Raw genomic sequence first — 14862 nt, 5'->3', positions numbered from 1 at the left:
AACATAAAAATCTGTTCGTACTGGCTGCACATCAAAATAAATGACCATAGATTACAAGCACCACATTAAAGAGTTAACAGGATTTTACTTTACGAGCAGTTCATTCAGGGGTCAAATATTTTCTGAAAACTTGTTATTGCGCTGATATTACATAATTCCAGCGGGTAGCCAAGACATAATTCTGCAGATGCTGAAATGGGAAGAAAACAGTCCAAACAAGCTGGATGGGTTTCCTTTTCCATCCTGCCTCCATGCCATGAATGAGACTATTTCTTTACAGGGGAATTATGTACATTATGAAGAACCCAAGCTCTGGAAAGGTACCTGCAGAGCCATCAAATCCAGAGATGAACGCCCGTCTGCAATCACAGGGTGCAATGTACTCGCTCTAGAAAACAAAAGAGGCAGCAATTATTTATAGCAGCAGGGGAGGGGGGGAAATCAGCTGATGACAAATACTTTGATAAGCTTTTTCTCCTAACAACACCACAGAGAAAGAAATGAGTTAAAAAATCCTGAGCTCTACTACACTGGAACATTTAATCATCTGTGATTATATTGTATTTATGTCCAACTGTTTTTTCTTTAAAGCTGCAGCACTTTTCTCCCACAAACGTCTGTAAACACTGAAGTGCTTCAGATTTTGCAGATGTTTATTTCACACTCAGCCTCCCCTTTGGGCAACAAACAAATGCTGCCTTTGAAGCTGCAATGCAAAAGGAAGAGAAACCGGAAGCACACCTTGATCTTGGAGACCAAAGTAATCAGCGCATAAAATCTAAAATTCACTATCTCCAGTGAAGTCCCCTCACTGGCATTTATAAGAATTCCTTTAAGACTTTCTTTTCCACAACAATGACATTGAAAGAAAATCATCAAGGTGGTAAAACTGTAAAAGCTTTAACTCTTAGGACCTTTCATAATTAGATGCTGATCCTCTCACTTCTTCCTTGCCTACTCAAAATCCAACTACACCAGAAACCACCACACTATGCTTTGGTGGGTGAGAGGGAATCAAAGACTACTAGTCCATCCTCATCCCAAACCCATCACAGCCTGTGTTTGTGGACGCATCTGTTGGCAGCATTACAGAAGAGCCTGAGAATTCACAGATACCTGACATCCACAGGAGCTGCCAAAATTAAAATAACAACTGTACCTTGAAATGGCCCACACACTATTTTTATGGGATCCCATTCTGGCAAGTTCGGAGGTCAGAACTGCTGAGTACGCCTGTTAATTAACTAGCACAACTCAGCAAATCAGCTTAATCCAGGCTGACAGCACCACTGAGCTGCAAAACCCCTGGATTTGTACCTTACAAATGGTCTGAAACCAAAGTCTGTTCCTCTGCCCATAAAGTTTCTCTGCCCCCAGCTGTGCTGTGGCAAAAGAAACACTTTGGGGACTGAGCTGAGAAATCACAGCCCAATTCTGAGGTGGTTTTAGTTCCTACTGTGAGAGAGACTGCATTTCCCTGCCTCTGGCCAGGGCTATTTTTAAATCACCTGACTGTTAGAAAATACTCCCTTCAAACCTGTTACTCTTCACTGTTGTAAAGAAGGCATGGGATTCAAAGCACAGGAGTAAGAAGCACAAATCACAGCACCTGGGACCAACGCTTTATTTCTGCTCCCAATCACACCATGGTCCAAACTCCTCCAGAACAGCTATGTCTCTCCCCTCCTGGGAGATGCCCTAGGCAGCAGCTACCAACCATCCACCACTAACATTCTGAAACTGAGCTTTGGGACAGCAAAATCCATGGCCCAAGAGGATGTGGTTGAGTAGCTTTTGCTCCTGATTGCTAGGGAAGAGCTCAAAAATTCCTCTATTTTATCCAACCACTAATGAAAGTTGGCAGAAGCAGGGTGGGTATTGAGACCATGGGTGCCCTCATCTCTGAGTCAGCCCAGTTCCCTGGATCTCTTCTTGTCCAGCCCCACAGACCCCACAGGGCTGTGACATATGCTCAGCAGCTGTGGGGAGGAGAGGTGTCAGGACACCCACCTTGGGAAGGGATGACTGCTCTCTACACACCTCTAGCTGACAGGATGGATCCGCCTCAGCCCACCACAGCACCACCATCACCACTAACCCCCCTCAAAATAACAACAGAGGCATCAGCAGATAAGAGAGGACAAAGTTGTTCTGGGAACAGAATCAAGCGCCAGTTTCCCTACTGCCTGTCTCACAGCAGCTGGACATAACATGAAGACAGAACGATGCCGGACCTGAGGAGGATTCCCCATTTCAACATTTCCTAACGACTATTCAGCCTGTCGACTGCTAGAACTGCCCCTCTCCTACACTTCTCAGCTCAAAGCTGGGGCGCCATCTCACAGTGTCTGACACCTAAAGGGGATGCTACAAATTTCCTACTTTGGATGATATCACTAAGTCCATCTCAAATCAGACCAGTGATTTCTCTTCCCTTTCTCTTGACCAATGCAGCAGAGACTACAGGCTGGTTTGTTTGCGCAGACAAACAATCTCACATTCACAGGAAGGGTTAACACTGAGCTAGCTGCATTAACAGTGAAATGGATTGAAATATTTTTGAAAAAAAATCATCTACAAGGAAAAAAGAAGTCTATCAGTCTTAGATCTGGTAAAAGCTGACCTAAACTAACAAAGGCCTTGACTGAGTGGGAAATATCTCATGCTCTCCCATTCACAGACAAATCCAGGGCATGTTTTAGGAGTTTACAATGAGGCAGATGGCCTTTAAAAGGGACTATGAGGGATCTGGAGGGGAAGATGGTTCATTCATCTGTCAGACTGAATTCCTGCACACCCACCTGTTCTGTTCCATGCAGCAACTCCCACTGTGCAAAGATGAGCCCATGTTTTGCACGAGCTAAAATTACGAGGGGAACACCTGCGTATGCCACGCAAAGTACAGGCCACAGCACGGTCAGAACAAGGTATTTCCCTGGGGCTTGTCTTGCAGCTCTGATGGCCTTCAAGCTGGCCCTCCTCAGGCCTTTCACATCTGCTTTCCACCCCATCTGTCAGTCCTTGAGAAGCAGACAAAACTGGGGGCTGCATCACAGAAACCCTCAGCTAAGCCAGGAAGAAACCAAAAAAATCAGTGGTGCTTATCACCAGAGCCTGCGTAGTTGGGCCATTAACATGTTAAAGCTTATTCTATCCTAATGTCAACCACGATCAGCAATGAAAAGTGCAGCTTGCTGCCCTTAGAGCTACAACACTGATGCCATTAAAGAACAAACACTGCTGCGTACTTGGAGGGAGGTCGGTATTCACTGCCAAAAACCTAACTGCATTGGTAAGGTCTGGAACAGGTCAGTGCAACCTGTGCACAAGCCGTCTCTTGCTTTATAACTCTGCTGATTGCTCGTCTCAGAACAAGCGTATGTCAGAGCCAGCCCTGAGCAAAAGACAGCATCTCTGCCAACCCAAACATGGGGCCCTGAGCTGGGCAGGTGCTTCCTTGATGTGGAAAACCAGCCAGATCTGACCAAATTTGTTTTCACTGAGTTAAGGCCTGGGGGTGAAAGCCAGCCCCAGTTAAGCTGTGACTGGCTCCAAACCCAAGCTCTAATCCAAATATCATTCCCTCCCATTGAGAAAAAAGCTCCTCTAATCTCTGGATATTCCCATATGGGAAAACTTCGGATTCAATGTAAACTGGGTGACTTGACATAAAAATGGATCCTGTATTTACCACTGCAACACCCCAAGAGCTCAGACAGGCATTTTTAACTGAACCACAAAGGACTTAGGTGCTTCATTCCCAAAAGAATGGTATTTCACCCCTTCATGATCCTTTGACACCTCCAGCCACAAAATCTACCCAGCACTCATGAAAGGAAGTGGAGTTCTTTGTATGGACATCAGCCCACTCTTGGCTAGGACTGACCTCCTTTCTCACCAGCGTTTGGACTACCCAGGTCCCCAAGGAAACAGATCATTTATTCTGACTTTATCACCAGCATTAAAAGTTCCAAAAATGAAAGCAGCCAACATTCAGGGCTGGCTGCAAGAGCCACAAATCCAAGGTATTAGCAGCCTTGGGTAAGCCAGAGTCAGAGCCAGCTGTGTTTGAGAAGCTCTGCAAGTCTTTCAGCTCCTTACACAAGTAAACATGGAAAGCAAAGGATACAACTGGTGGCAAGCCTCCTGGCAGTATTATAACCTAAGCCTTCTAGCCTTGGCAGGAAAACCAATATTAAAAGCATCACAGAGCTAAGAGCTCAACCATTGCCAGTGTTACAGAGAGAAATTAGTCAGCAAGTTGCAGCATTGGGGTGTATCAGCATCAGTCCAATCCAGGGGTTCCTTTGCAACCTAGAAGGGAATAAAGTTTCCCCCAAATCTAAACCCTGTGTCAACACCACAGGAGGGAAAGCCTTCATTTTTGACAAGTTCTCTGATGTGGATCCCAAGACAGCCTCAGGAACAGCTGAGAGAGGCAAGGACAGCAATAAGTAGCTTGGGTTGTGGGGAGGAAGTAGCTCAAGCCATGAAAAGCTTGGGTATCATTAAACCACAGTCTTCTGAGTCATGGAGGGAACTGCCTAAGAGCAAAATCTGACTGCAGGGCTGTATAGTTCTTATTTGCATACAGGAAACAAACCCTTGCTTGGAACATGGGGAAGCTGCAAATCTCAGCTAATCACAATTTACCTGGAATCAGTAAGCCTGTTCTGGGATCAACAGGTTTCCACCAATGCCTAAAATTGCACCAATTCCCAAACCTCATAGGCAAAATCCTGCACTAGCTAGTCAGGAGGCGCCAGAATCAGCAGCTTTTAGTAATCGTTTCCATTCAGATAGATTTGTTCTGCAGAGAAACCTGACCAACTCGCCCGGCAGGAAATAGCAACATGGGGTTCTCTGCTTAACTGCACTCTGTCAAGGAAAAGAGAGCAACAGAAAAACCCAGAAGTCCTGAGGGTCACATTCTTCAACTCACATGACAGCATTTAACGTCTAGTGAAATGAAACCAGGGTTATATATGGACAGAGGCAGCTTGAGGCAGGAATGCAGCAGACAATAGCAGCTGCAGAAAATGCCTTCCCTCTACCTGCCCAAGTTTAGATCTCCCTAGGAGGAAACATGATGCTGCACATACGGTCCCAGGGCACAGGCAAGTCTGGACCCAACTCACCCCAGTGCCAAGTCAAGGGCAAAGGTTCCGATTCAGTTGCATTTTGCTCTTGTGCACCCTGGGGTAAAAGGGAGCTTTGGGTGTGAGCCAGGAAAGCTTCAGGTCTTTTGTTTCCTGAAAACGGCTGAGGGAAAAACCCTTGGCAGTTCTTGGGTCTCCTAACACAGAAGACAGAGGAGTAAAACTAGCATATGAGCAGGTAGGGAAGATAAAAGGCAGTTCAGCAATTTAAAATTGATGTCATGGACTACAAAAATCTTAACAGTGGAAGCAGCACACAACACGGTTACCGCCACGGGTTACCATCCTGGGCCCAGACTTCCCTCCGGTCTTTAGTACACAGAACAAGCTGATGCAGAGCAGCATCGAAAAGGAAATGTTGTTGCAGCCTCTTCCTTCCCTGCCTCTCCAAAGGCCTGTCTCCATGGGATCTGAAGGGCTTTAGAATAAGGCAGCAAGAACTAGATCTAGCAAAATGAAAGCTCTGCATCTGATCCTTCGCCACCTCACTTAATAATACGTGTTGATCAGGCAGTGCGAATGGAGAAACTAAAGCCCAGATAATGCCTCTTCCTCCCCCAGTAAAACCATTCTTCCCAACAGCCAGGATGGAGACAGCAAGTGCTCTGGTAAGCTCCCTTTTTTGCAGCATGAGCTCCCTGGAGACAATCTGATGAGAAATTGCTGGTGGAACATCCATGCTGATTTGTTACAAAAGCATAAAAACCTCAGCCTCCTGAATAGACTCCAGAAACTTTTTCCAGCAAGATGTTTCTCAGGTTACCCAGGCTTTTATGCTCAAACCATTAGAGTGAACAAAGGATGATTTTAGTTATCCCTGGCTTGTATTTTTTGCAGGGAAGGAAAATGCAATTGTTCCCATAATCCATCCATGCATACCTGGTGGGCATCTCCGGAGGGCACTATGTAGGCTTGGACAGGCTCCTGGACATACTTGGGACTCTTCATCACCTGACGGAGTTGCTTCAGCAGCTCTGTTGTAATTTTTGGACTCATCTTCCTACCTGCAACTAAAACAAAGCACAAAACTTCAGAGCTTTTCCAGCCATCCCGGGCCACTCATGCACACGGGCTGGAGGCTGTCACCACTGGAAACTCCCCTTGAGGACAACTGTGCCAACATCCTCACTCTCAGTCCAGAATTCCTCCTGTCTGGTCACTTCACTCATGTTCCTTGAGAATCAGTGATCAGGTTCAGGCCAGAGAGCCTAAGCTGGTCTATCCTGTAAAGGACCTTTCCCACCTGGTGAAGGACTGGATGCCCCATGGTGATACACACGAGCTCAACACACTTGCCAACCCTTCTTGCATGTGGACAGCACCAGGAACCAGAGCACCTCAGACACGCCCTGTGACAGCCAGCAAAGGTCTTGATATGTGATGCTGAAGGTCCCCCTCGATCACATGCACAGAGAGAAACTTTCAGTCTTTTCACTCTGGGGACAGAGATACTGTGGCTGATATGTCACAGGAGCACAGGCTGCTGGGAGAGCAAGCCATGCACATCAGGAACTCAGCAATGGACCAGTTAAGAATACAACTTTTTGAAGTTTCCCTATAGTCAAGGATTTCATAGTGGATCGGTGACCAGATTAACTCACACAAAAGAAATCTGCTCCCAAGGACATACACAGGGATGTATTCACTGGGCATATTTACCTCTGGGCTGCACGTTAGTCCACCTAGCAAGAACACAGCTGTAACAGGAGGAACAGCAATTGAGCTCTCACAAGTGACTGCCAAGGGACAGAAGGGAGGCTTAAAGGAACCTTCTCTAAAGACCTTTGGCTCCGCAGATGTTGGCTGGTGTCAGGCAGGCAGAGGTGGGGCACAGGCTGGATGGAAGATCAGACGGGAAAACAAGGGCACAGGCCAGTCACCCTCCGTCCAATCACCGTCCCTTGCTGTGGTTTTGCAATGGATGTATCTTTGGCATTGCAGTGAATGCCAGCCTCTCAGTTTACTACCCAGAAACCATCAATAGCCGGGGCCCACTGTGAGCACCACACACAGTGACGCATCAGGCCATGCTCCTGTGCTGGCTTGAGCGAAGGCTGCAGTGGAAGGCACCAGCTGCCTGCAGAGGCTGTTCAAGCTATGGGGGAAGCCTGGTCTAAAAGCCTATGAAAATCGAGTAAGCTGAACCTCTTCAGAGGTTCTCTCCATCTTTTCTTTATTCACATCTCCAAAGCGTACCCAAAGTACGATAATCCCCTTCGTGGTTCTCTACCCATTCCTTTCACATTTTTAAGAACATGCTGGGATCTTACAACTCTAATGCTGTCACTTTCCAGGGCAAGATGGGTAGTCTCTGTGCTGCTTGAATACCATGTTATGCAGTATTTTATTCTGACCAGTTCATTTCACAGCTCATTTCACAGCCATGCCCACAAACGGATCATTGATGGGAGAAGCAAATAGAATGCAAGTCTCAAACATATTTTGCTTATGCAGGCACTTACTCTATTTACTCCCCAGTAACTACCAGGAGCCCCAAGTGACATTATGGTCTTATGCCAAAACACAGTAAGTCATAGTACCTGCCCTGTGATGTTTGCCATCTGAACGGGAAGGCAGAAAAGCTGCCTCCATTTCACAGAGCCAAAGGAAGACATGATTTGACCAAGGTCACACAGCAGTGCTATGACTGAGTCAGGAACTGAACCAAGATCTGATGCATTCAGGTGTAAGAATCTCAATCCAAGACCACCATTCACACATGTCATCACAGGAAGTTTAGAGCACAGCAGACTTGTGTGTGACTGCCCACAGGTACACTGTGTTTTAAAACCCAGACCACAAGAAGCAAATCAAGCTCAAAAGGCATCATATACCAAATCCTCAAACAGGTATCTTGACTCCAGTGCCTTTGCTGGGATTAGATTACACCTCAGATTTATTTCCAGGACAAATTTCATAGTTTTATACAGTGTTTTCAAGCTACACTGAACTTTATTATACTGTGATTGTTTCTGTCTGTCCTCTGTAACGAGCTGCTGTAACATTCTATAACATTGTTGCTGATTTATGTTCAGACAGAGGAAAAACACAAAGGAGAGAGAACAACAACATAGCAACTAGCCAGCAGAAATGAATCTTTTTCTACAAACTCGTAAGGAGACAGCTTCCTTTCTTGACCTGTGCTTTGTCTCCAGGAGCCTGAAAGTCTCATTTAAACAGGCAAAGAATGACAAAGCTTTGCCTTTTAATAAAGCTCCTTGCTGACAAGCCACAGTTTTCTTAGCAAGCAAGATTCTCTCAAGGACAAAAAAAAAAAAAAATTTAAAAAGTACTCTCGCTGTTGCCTGTAATACTAAAAACACAACTAAACTAGATTAGCAACAAAACTCATATTAAGGAGGACATCTATTTTAGATAACCCCTACAGTATAAGAAATAATTTTTAAAAAATCCTCCACAAACTTTCCAATAAAACCGTCTTCAATTTCCAGAGAAAGAGAAACTGTTTTCTCCCAGATCTTTTCTAGTCATTTACTCTGGTTCCCCTATAATTTTTAACAGGTTACCTTTCCTTTCTTGGTCATAATTATAAGCCTGTGCAAAGTTAAAGCAGCTTCTCTATCATTATTTAATCACTGCAGTGATTAAAACCAAAGATAGCTGAAATGAAGGTAGTAAATTTAGCAGTGCAAGAAACAGTCCCATTCCCTGCCCTAACTCTTTCAAAGATATCAGACTGCCATGTTACCTGCCTCTGCAGTTCCCCACGTCTGGATGCCTCTTGACTCTGCTCACACAAAATACTATTCAGCTCTTTGCTTGGCCTTCATAAGCTCCACTGTGCCTGAGAAAGCAAAGGGCAAAACTGAAATGGCTAACAAACTTTGCCCCCCATAAAACATTCTCATCCCCTGGCAAAGAGCTGAAAACGCATTAATACTACGTTCCACTGGCAAGATGCACTGAGGGTGAACCATGGTGGTGCAGGGAATATCAAGGGCCAGGCGTTTGCTTGTCAAGACTTACGATTAAATCTTGCAAGCGTGTGCTGTTTTACACCAATTTGTTTTTGCAATCATTCTGTGAGAGGCTGCTCCCCATTTTACAGATGGAGAAACTAAGGCAGAGCAGAAGTAAAGCGCAAAGTATCACTGCAGCATGATGGCAGTCAGGGTTGGATCCCAAGATCTGTGACTGTCTAGACACAGATTACCTACACCCCATTCAGACCTCAGGAGTCAGCTCTCCAAGAGCCACCTGCCTGGACAGCATCTCCATCAGACACACAGGGCAAAGAGCAAACAGAAAAACATTGCCAGAGGAACCAGACACCTCCTCCTGCCTCCCACATGCACACAGAGCGATGGGCTGCTGCAACGCCAGGCGCCAGCGATGGCCAGGGCTGGGGACACCAGGCCTGCTGCGTCAGTGCCATGGCAGGGAAGGAGGGGAGGCCAGGAGGTCAGGCTGCATCTGGGTCTGCCTGCGGCTGCTGTATTAAACCACTCTGAATGTTTACGTCCTGTTTGCCTCAGATACACTCACCCTTCTGACAATTTCCTCTTCATTTTCTCTTTTATGAATAAACTTGTTCAAAATAAGCACGTAAGCTTGCACTGTCAGGAACAAGCAACACCACCTCAAAAGCAGGCCTCTCTAGCCTGGGCTGGCCACATGCAGGGCAGACCAAGTACTCACAGCCATGCACTGAGGCACAAACCCCACCGCTTGCCCCCCGGTACCTGCCTGCACCCCAAACTCACCACAGCCCGTGGCCTGGCCTGCCCCTCCTAAGCCAAAAGCCTCCCCCAGCCCCACACCGGGCTAGCAGGGCCACCTGGGCCTGGGCACCCGGACCGGGCCCGGCTGGCAGGGCCTGGGCACCCCCGCCGGGCCTGGGCACCCCCGCCGGGCCCGGCCGGCAGGGCTAGCGGCAGAGTCCGGGCCCACCCCACGCCGAGGCCCCCGCGGCCCCACGGACATGTAACGTTTTCTACCATTAACCCTGGAGCACCCACCCGGGCCTGCCTCCGCCCCCGCCGCTCCTCACCTGCCGCCGTCCCGCCTGCCGGCCGCCGCCGCCGCGACGTCAGCGCCCACGTGGGCCGCCGCGGCCACCCGCCGCTGACGTCGCGGTGGACGTCACGGGAGAGCAGGCGGCGCGAGGCGGGGGGTACGCTGAGCAGGATGAGGACCGGGACCGCCCGCCGTGCTCCTGCCGGGCCGACACCGGGCACGACACCCCGCGACAGCCGCGCTGCCCGGCCTGGCCATTCGTCTGAGCCCGGGGGGGGGGCGTCCGTCCGTCCGTCCGTCCTTCCGTTCCCCGGGGCACGCCGTCCCCCCGCCCGGTGCTCGGCGCGGTCCCCGCTGGGGGAGCCCGGTCAGGGATCTGCGGGCAGGGGCTCCGTCTTCCGGGGAATGCGGGCCAGAAAGCCGGCGTGAAACCCAGGGCAGGCCCAGCGTGTTGCAATCGACGGGAAGCGTCGGCGTTTGGCGGCTGCCGGTGCCTCCCCCGGGGGAAAAACCGGAGCGGAGCGAATCGCCTGGCACCGCCTGAGGGCCCTGTCCCCAAAACCTGGCTCTGCGCTCGCCTCTTCGTCCGCTTCGATCTTAGATTTCCAAATACAACGTCTCCGGGGGGACTGGAGGCTGCCCGGCGGACGCGCCTGGCTCCTCTCCCTCTCCCCACGCAGCTCGGCCCGGCTGGGGGTCGCTGGTGGCGGGGGGAGAAGGAGCCAGGGCAGGGCCGGAGGTGCTGGGGGGTCACACCAGCTCCCCCAGCACCAAACTGCCGGGCTTTAGGTACCCCACAGCTTTATTTCTGGTGCTGAGCACAGCTCCAGGAAAATGTCAGCATCCCATTGCTTAAAGCCCCTGCAGAAAAGGTGCCATCTACTTTACCAGATAAATTACCATCAATTTTCTGCTTGGAAGGGAAGAGGGTTGTATTTGTAACAACAGCAAGTGCAACTGTTGTAAACTGTGGCCATTTGCCATGCATGCTCCCTAATGAAAATACCTTCTGCCACTCTCTGCCCCAGCAGGTTTTTACAGGGGGGCTAGAAGTTAACCCTATTGTCAAAACCAGGAGGCTGTTACAGAAACGAAGAAATGAGAAGATGACCATCAAGAGAAGCTACAACAAAAGCAAAAAAGCTGCTTTGTAACTGCTTCCAGACTGGAGGGGATTGCTTGTAGCAGTTGGTACCCTGGGAAAACTCTGGTCCCCATGCTGTGACAATGCTGCAGCCACTCCTCTCCCACAGGGTTTGTGACTGCACCCGGTGTAGCCATGACTCTGGAGAGGATGAAAAGAGGAGGAAAATGTGGTGGTCAGTGAGATTCATGTTAGTTCAGGGCTTTCCACACATCCTGGGGGCTTGGTAGGAGAGGAGGTGCTCGGCTGGCTGCATGGTGCTCAGGACCAGGCCTTTAAAGATGCACAGGCTGGGCGCTATGCCTGGCATCCCGCTGGTAAAACAGCCTTTGTGGGTACATGGCCAGCTCATGAAACCGATCCCTGGGCCTCAGTCCGTATGCATTTTTCCAGAGGAGAAAAAGTGCTGGCAGCAGCTACTCTGTCCTTCCTCCTTCCTCTCCCTCAGTCCACACCAATGCTGTAGCCCACAGAGCTTTACCTGCAAACTGCCAAACATTTGCTGCTGCGTCCAGCAAACAGACATGAGCCAGGCTGTTACTAAACTGCCTGGATCTCCCTGACTGTTCATGTATTTCCAGAGGAAACCCGAAGCAGAAACAGGATGAGAGAAATGTAGAATAATTCAGGGGAGAAGAGGCTTTGGAGGTCTCTAGTCCAACCCCCTGCTAAAAGTGGGACCACCTTCAAAGCTAGAGCAGGTTGCTTAGGGACTGTCCTGCTGGGCTTTAGGTATCTCCAAGAAAGGAGAAGCACAGCCTCCCTGGGCAGCCCACATTAGTGCTGACCACCCTGGAGCAAAAAGGTTTATTCCTGATATCCAAGAAGAATTTCCTCATTGCAGCTTGCCCCTTGCCCTTTCGCTGTGCACATCTGGAAAGGGTTTGTCTCCCTCTTCTCTCTGACCATTCACCAGGCTGAGCAATTTCAGCTGAATTTCAGCCCTGAATCCTGCAGCCGGCCCTGGCCAGTAGCCACTGCCCTCTGCAGCTCTCTCCACGTTGTGGAGCTCTGTCTCATACATTTCTGGAGTGAAATCTAGGGCACAGCAAAACTTGTAATCCAACAGAAGAGAATAAAAAGTCTGTCTACAACCAGCATCCCAGCGTTGGGAAGGGTCGTGGGATGGAGCTGGGGCTGCAGGCTGTCCCTGAGGAGGGACGGGAGAGAGGGGAGGGCCCTCCGCAACTGTTACAGCAAGGAGAGTTTTCTTTCCTTGTTAATCTCCTTGGGTGAAGCTAATTGCTGTTTCCTGGTGATTGTCACCCCACCTGCCAGCCCTGCCCGCAAGGGATCTATACAATCCTGGCAGTCTGGGCTGGAAAGGCCCATTTAGATCATCACATCAGTGTCCCCCTCAGGGTAAACTACAGCCGTGTTTTGCATTTGTGTTACAGACCACATTACGCTCACCCTGCAGAATATTTGCTGAGAAGATTCATTTCTTGGAAACCAGCCAGAATCCAGCGATGCTCCTACTAAAGCACATGTCAGGACATTTTAACAGCGCTGCAACATTGGCACGACGATCACGGAGATCATTTGCCGATGGCGAACTCTGCAGCTGAATCCAATCAGGGTTGTGAAATGGTCGTTTCAGCCTCCTCTGACTCATAATAATAATTCGGGGTTAGATTTTGCATTTGGCTGCGGCTCTTAATAGAGGGTTGTGGAGAGCTGCACCTGCTGGAGCTCTCTGCGGCCCAGGGAAGGGGGATGGACGAGTCCAAAACATTTCAAATGTTCATCACGTCCTTCCCAGCTCACCAAGCAGTGCTGCACCGCGGGGATGCCTTTTCCTCCCCCGTGCTTCCTTGCTTGTGCGCGTTGTACCCAAGGGAACAGGAGACTCTGCCCCCCACCCTTGGCCTGGTCCATGTGCTCCACGCTGGCTTCCCAGGGGCAGAGCTGTGGGTGTCTGGCCTCTTCCCCTCCTGCTGTGCAGAGCTTTCGGTTTGGTTGAATTTAGGGCAGTGGTTTAAACACAACGTAGTCTTAATGCCTGTGCCAGTGAAATTGTTTGTTTGATTATTTTTTGCCAGTGAATCATTATGAAATCTGTTTGGGTTAGCTAACGGACCGTGGGAGCAGCAGCAATCAAATACAGGGAGGAAAGAAAATACATCTCCTATGTGGGAGTGTGACTTGGGGAGTGTCCACACCATGAAATAACCAGGCTGCTCACAGAGCCCAGAGTACCAGGGGAAGGACAGGGCAGGGGAAAGCTCAGCATCTCCATCAAACTTTCCTCATTAATTCCTGCAGGTCTGGAGGTGCCATCCTGCCTGTCAGGAGCCAGACCAAGGAGAGCAGTTACAGCGTGAGAGCAGATCTGTCCTGCCTCCTCTAGCTACCCTGCAGCCCTGGAGCGAGAGGGGAGCAAACCAGGACTATTAAATTTGATTTACCTTCTCTACTTTGGTCCCAGCTCAGGGCAGAAATAACAAGCGCCACTGCGGACAGACTATCAATGTGGTATTGATGTTTCTCTGTAATTTAAAATGAAATAAATTAAGCAACCATTAAAAACACCTTACTACGTCATTTGGTGACCGAACTGTGGCCCTATTCTGTCTTCCTGATCAAGATCTTGATTTAATAAATGTAAAGAAAAAAAAAGTCTGTATTCGCATGTCCCAAAAATTTGCTAAAGGAAGCAGAAAATAGAAGGGAAAATATTGATGTCTGCAAGAGCTTCTTAGTTGATATTAAGCACCTGTTATTGCAGAGCTGTGTTGTGAAGGCTTCTGTACCCAGAGGTGACTTCTAACTGGTTTTGACTCATTGAGCACTTAAATTTAGACTAATTTCCTTCCCTTTCTGGTAGACTTAATAATAACAAACTGATGGGTATTCTGCATAGGAACCTCATTCCAGAAGAGGAATGGTCTTGTAAGAAAAGATGTATTGAGGCCAGAAAGCATTTTACAGACATCTCCTGATTACGCTCGTGACAAGTTCTCTGCAGTAAACAGCCACCTTACAAGTGGAGGCGTGACTGCGCCACGTGGGCTGGTGTTCTGACTGTCTGCAGAGACTTAGGTCTAAACACCACGAGCATCCCAGTACCACCAGTGGCCTGAGCCAGCAGGACCAGTGTTAAGCCCATGGATGGCTTAACACCCATGGGGGTGTTGGTTGATGAGAAGCTCAACATGAGCCGGCAATGTGCACTTGCAGCCCAGAAAGCGAACTGTATCCTGGTCTGCATCAAAACTAGCATGATCAGCAGGTTGACAGAGGTGATTCTGCCCCTCCACTCCACTTTTGTGAGACCCCACCTGGAGTACTGCATCCAGCTCTGGGGTCCACAACATAAGAAGGACATGGAGCTGTTGGAGTGAATCCAGAGGAGGCCACAAAGATGATCAGGGGGCTGGAGAACTTCTCCTATGGAGACAGGCTGAGAGAGTTGGGGTTGTTCAACCTGGAGAAGAGAAGGCTCCAGGGAGACCTTATAGCAGCCTTCCAGTACCTAAAGGGGCCTACAAGAAAGCTGGACAGGGACTGTTTACAAGGGCATGTAGTGATAGGACACTGGTGATAGTGAGGGATTGGAACAGCTTGCCCAGAGAAGTTGTG

At 49.0% G+C, this 14862-nt stretch overlaps 1 protein-coding gene across 6 annotated transcripts in view; it reads right to left on the bottom strand.

Annotated features, from left to right (window-relative positions):
* XPNPEP1 (X-prolyl aminopeptidase 1) overlaps positions 1-10577 on the bottom strand; it is a 32936-nt gene extending 22359 nt beyond the window's left edge. The window contains exons 1-4 of one of the 6 annotated variants that reach the window (XM_054832064.1): positions 10139-10576; positions 8869-8964; positions 6039-6169; positions 325-388 (exon numbers count right to left, since the gene is read on the bottom strand). In XM_054832064.1, the coding sequence (XP_054688039.1) occupies positions 325-388; positions 6039-6155 (181 nt within the window). In that variant the 5' untranslated portion in view covers positions 6156-6169; positions 8869-8964; positions 10139-10576. Of the gene's footprint in view, positions 1-324; positions 389-6038; positions 6170-8868; positions 8965-10138 lie in introns of all 6 variants that reach the window. The other 5 variants (XM_054832065.1, XM_054832060.1, XM_054832066.1 and 2 more) reach the window with 5 other exon arrangements.
* Positions 10578-14862: the final 4285 nt, after the last annotated feature.

Source organism: Grus americana, chromosome 7 (genome assembly GCF_028858705.1).
Source record: "Grus americana isolate bGruAme1 chromosome 7, bGruAme1.mat, whole genome shotgun sequence".
Taxonomy (NCBI): domain Eukaryota; kingdom Metazoa; phylum Chordata; class Aves; order Gruiformes; family Gruidae; genus Grus; species Grus americana.
Note: the sequence above shows the minus strand (reverse complement) of the source record. Positions and strands in the feature narration are given on the sequence as shown.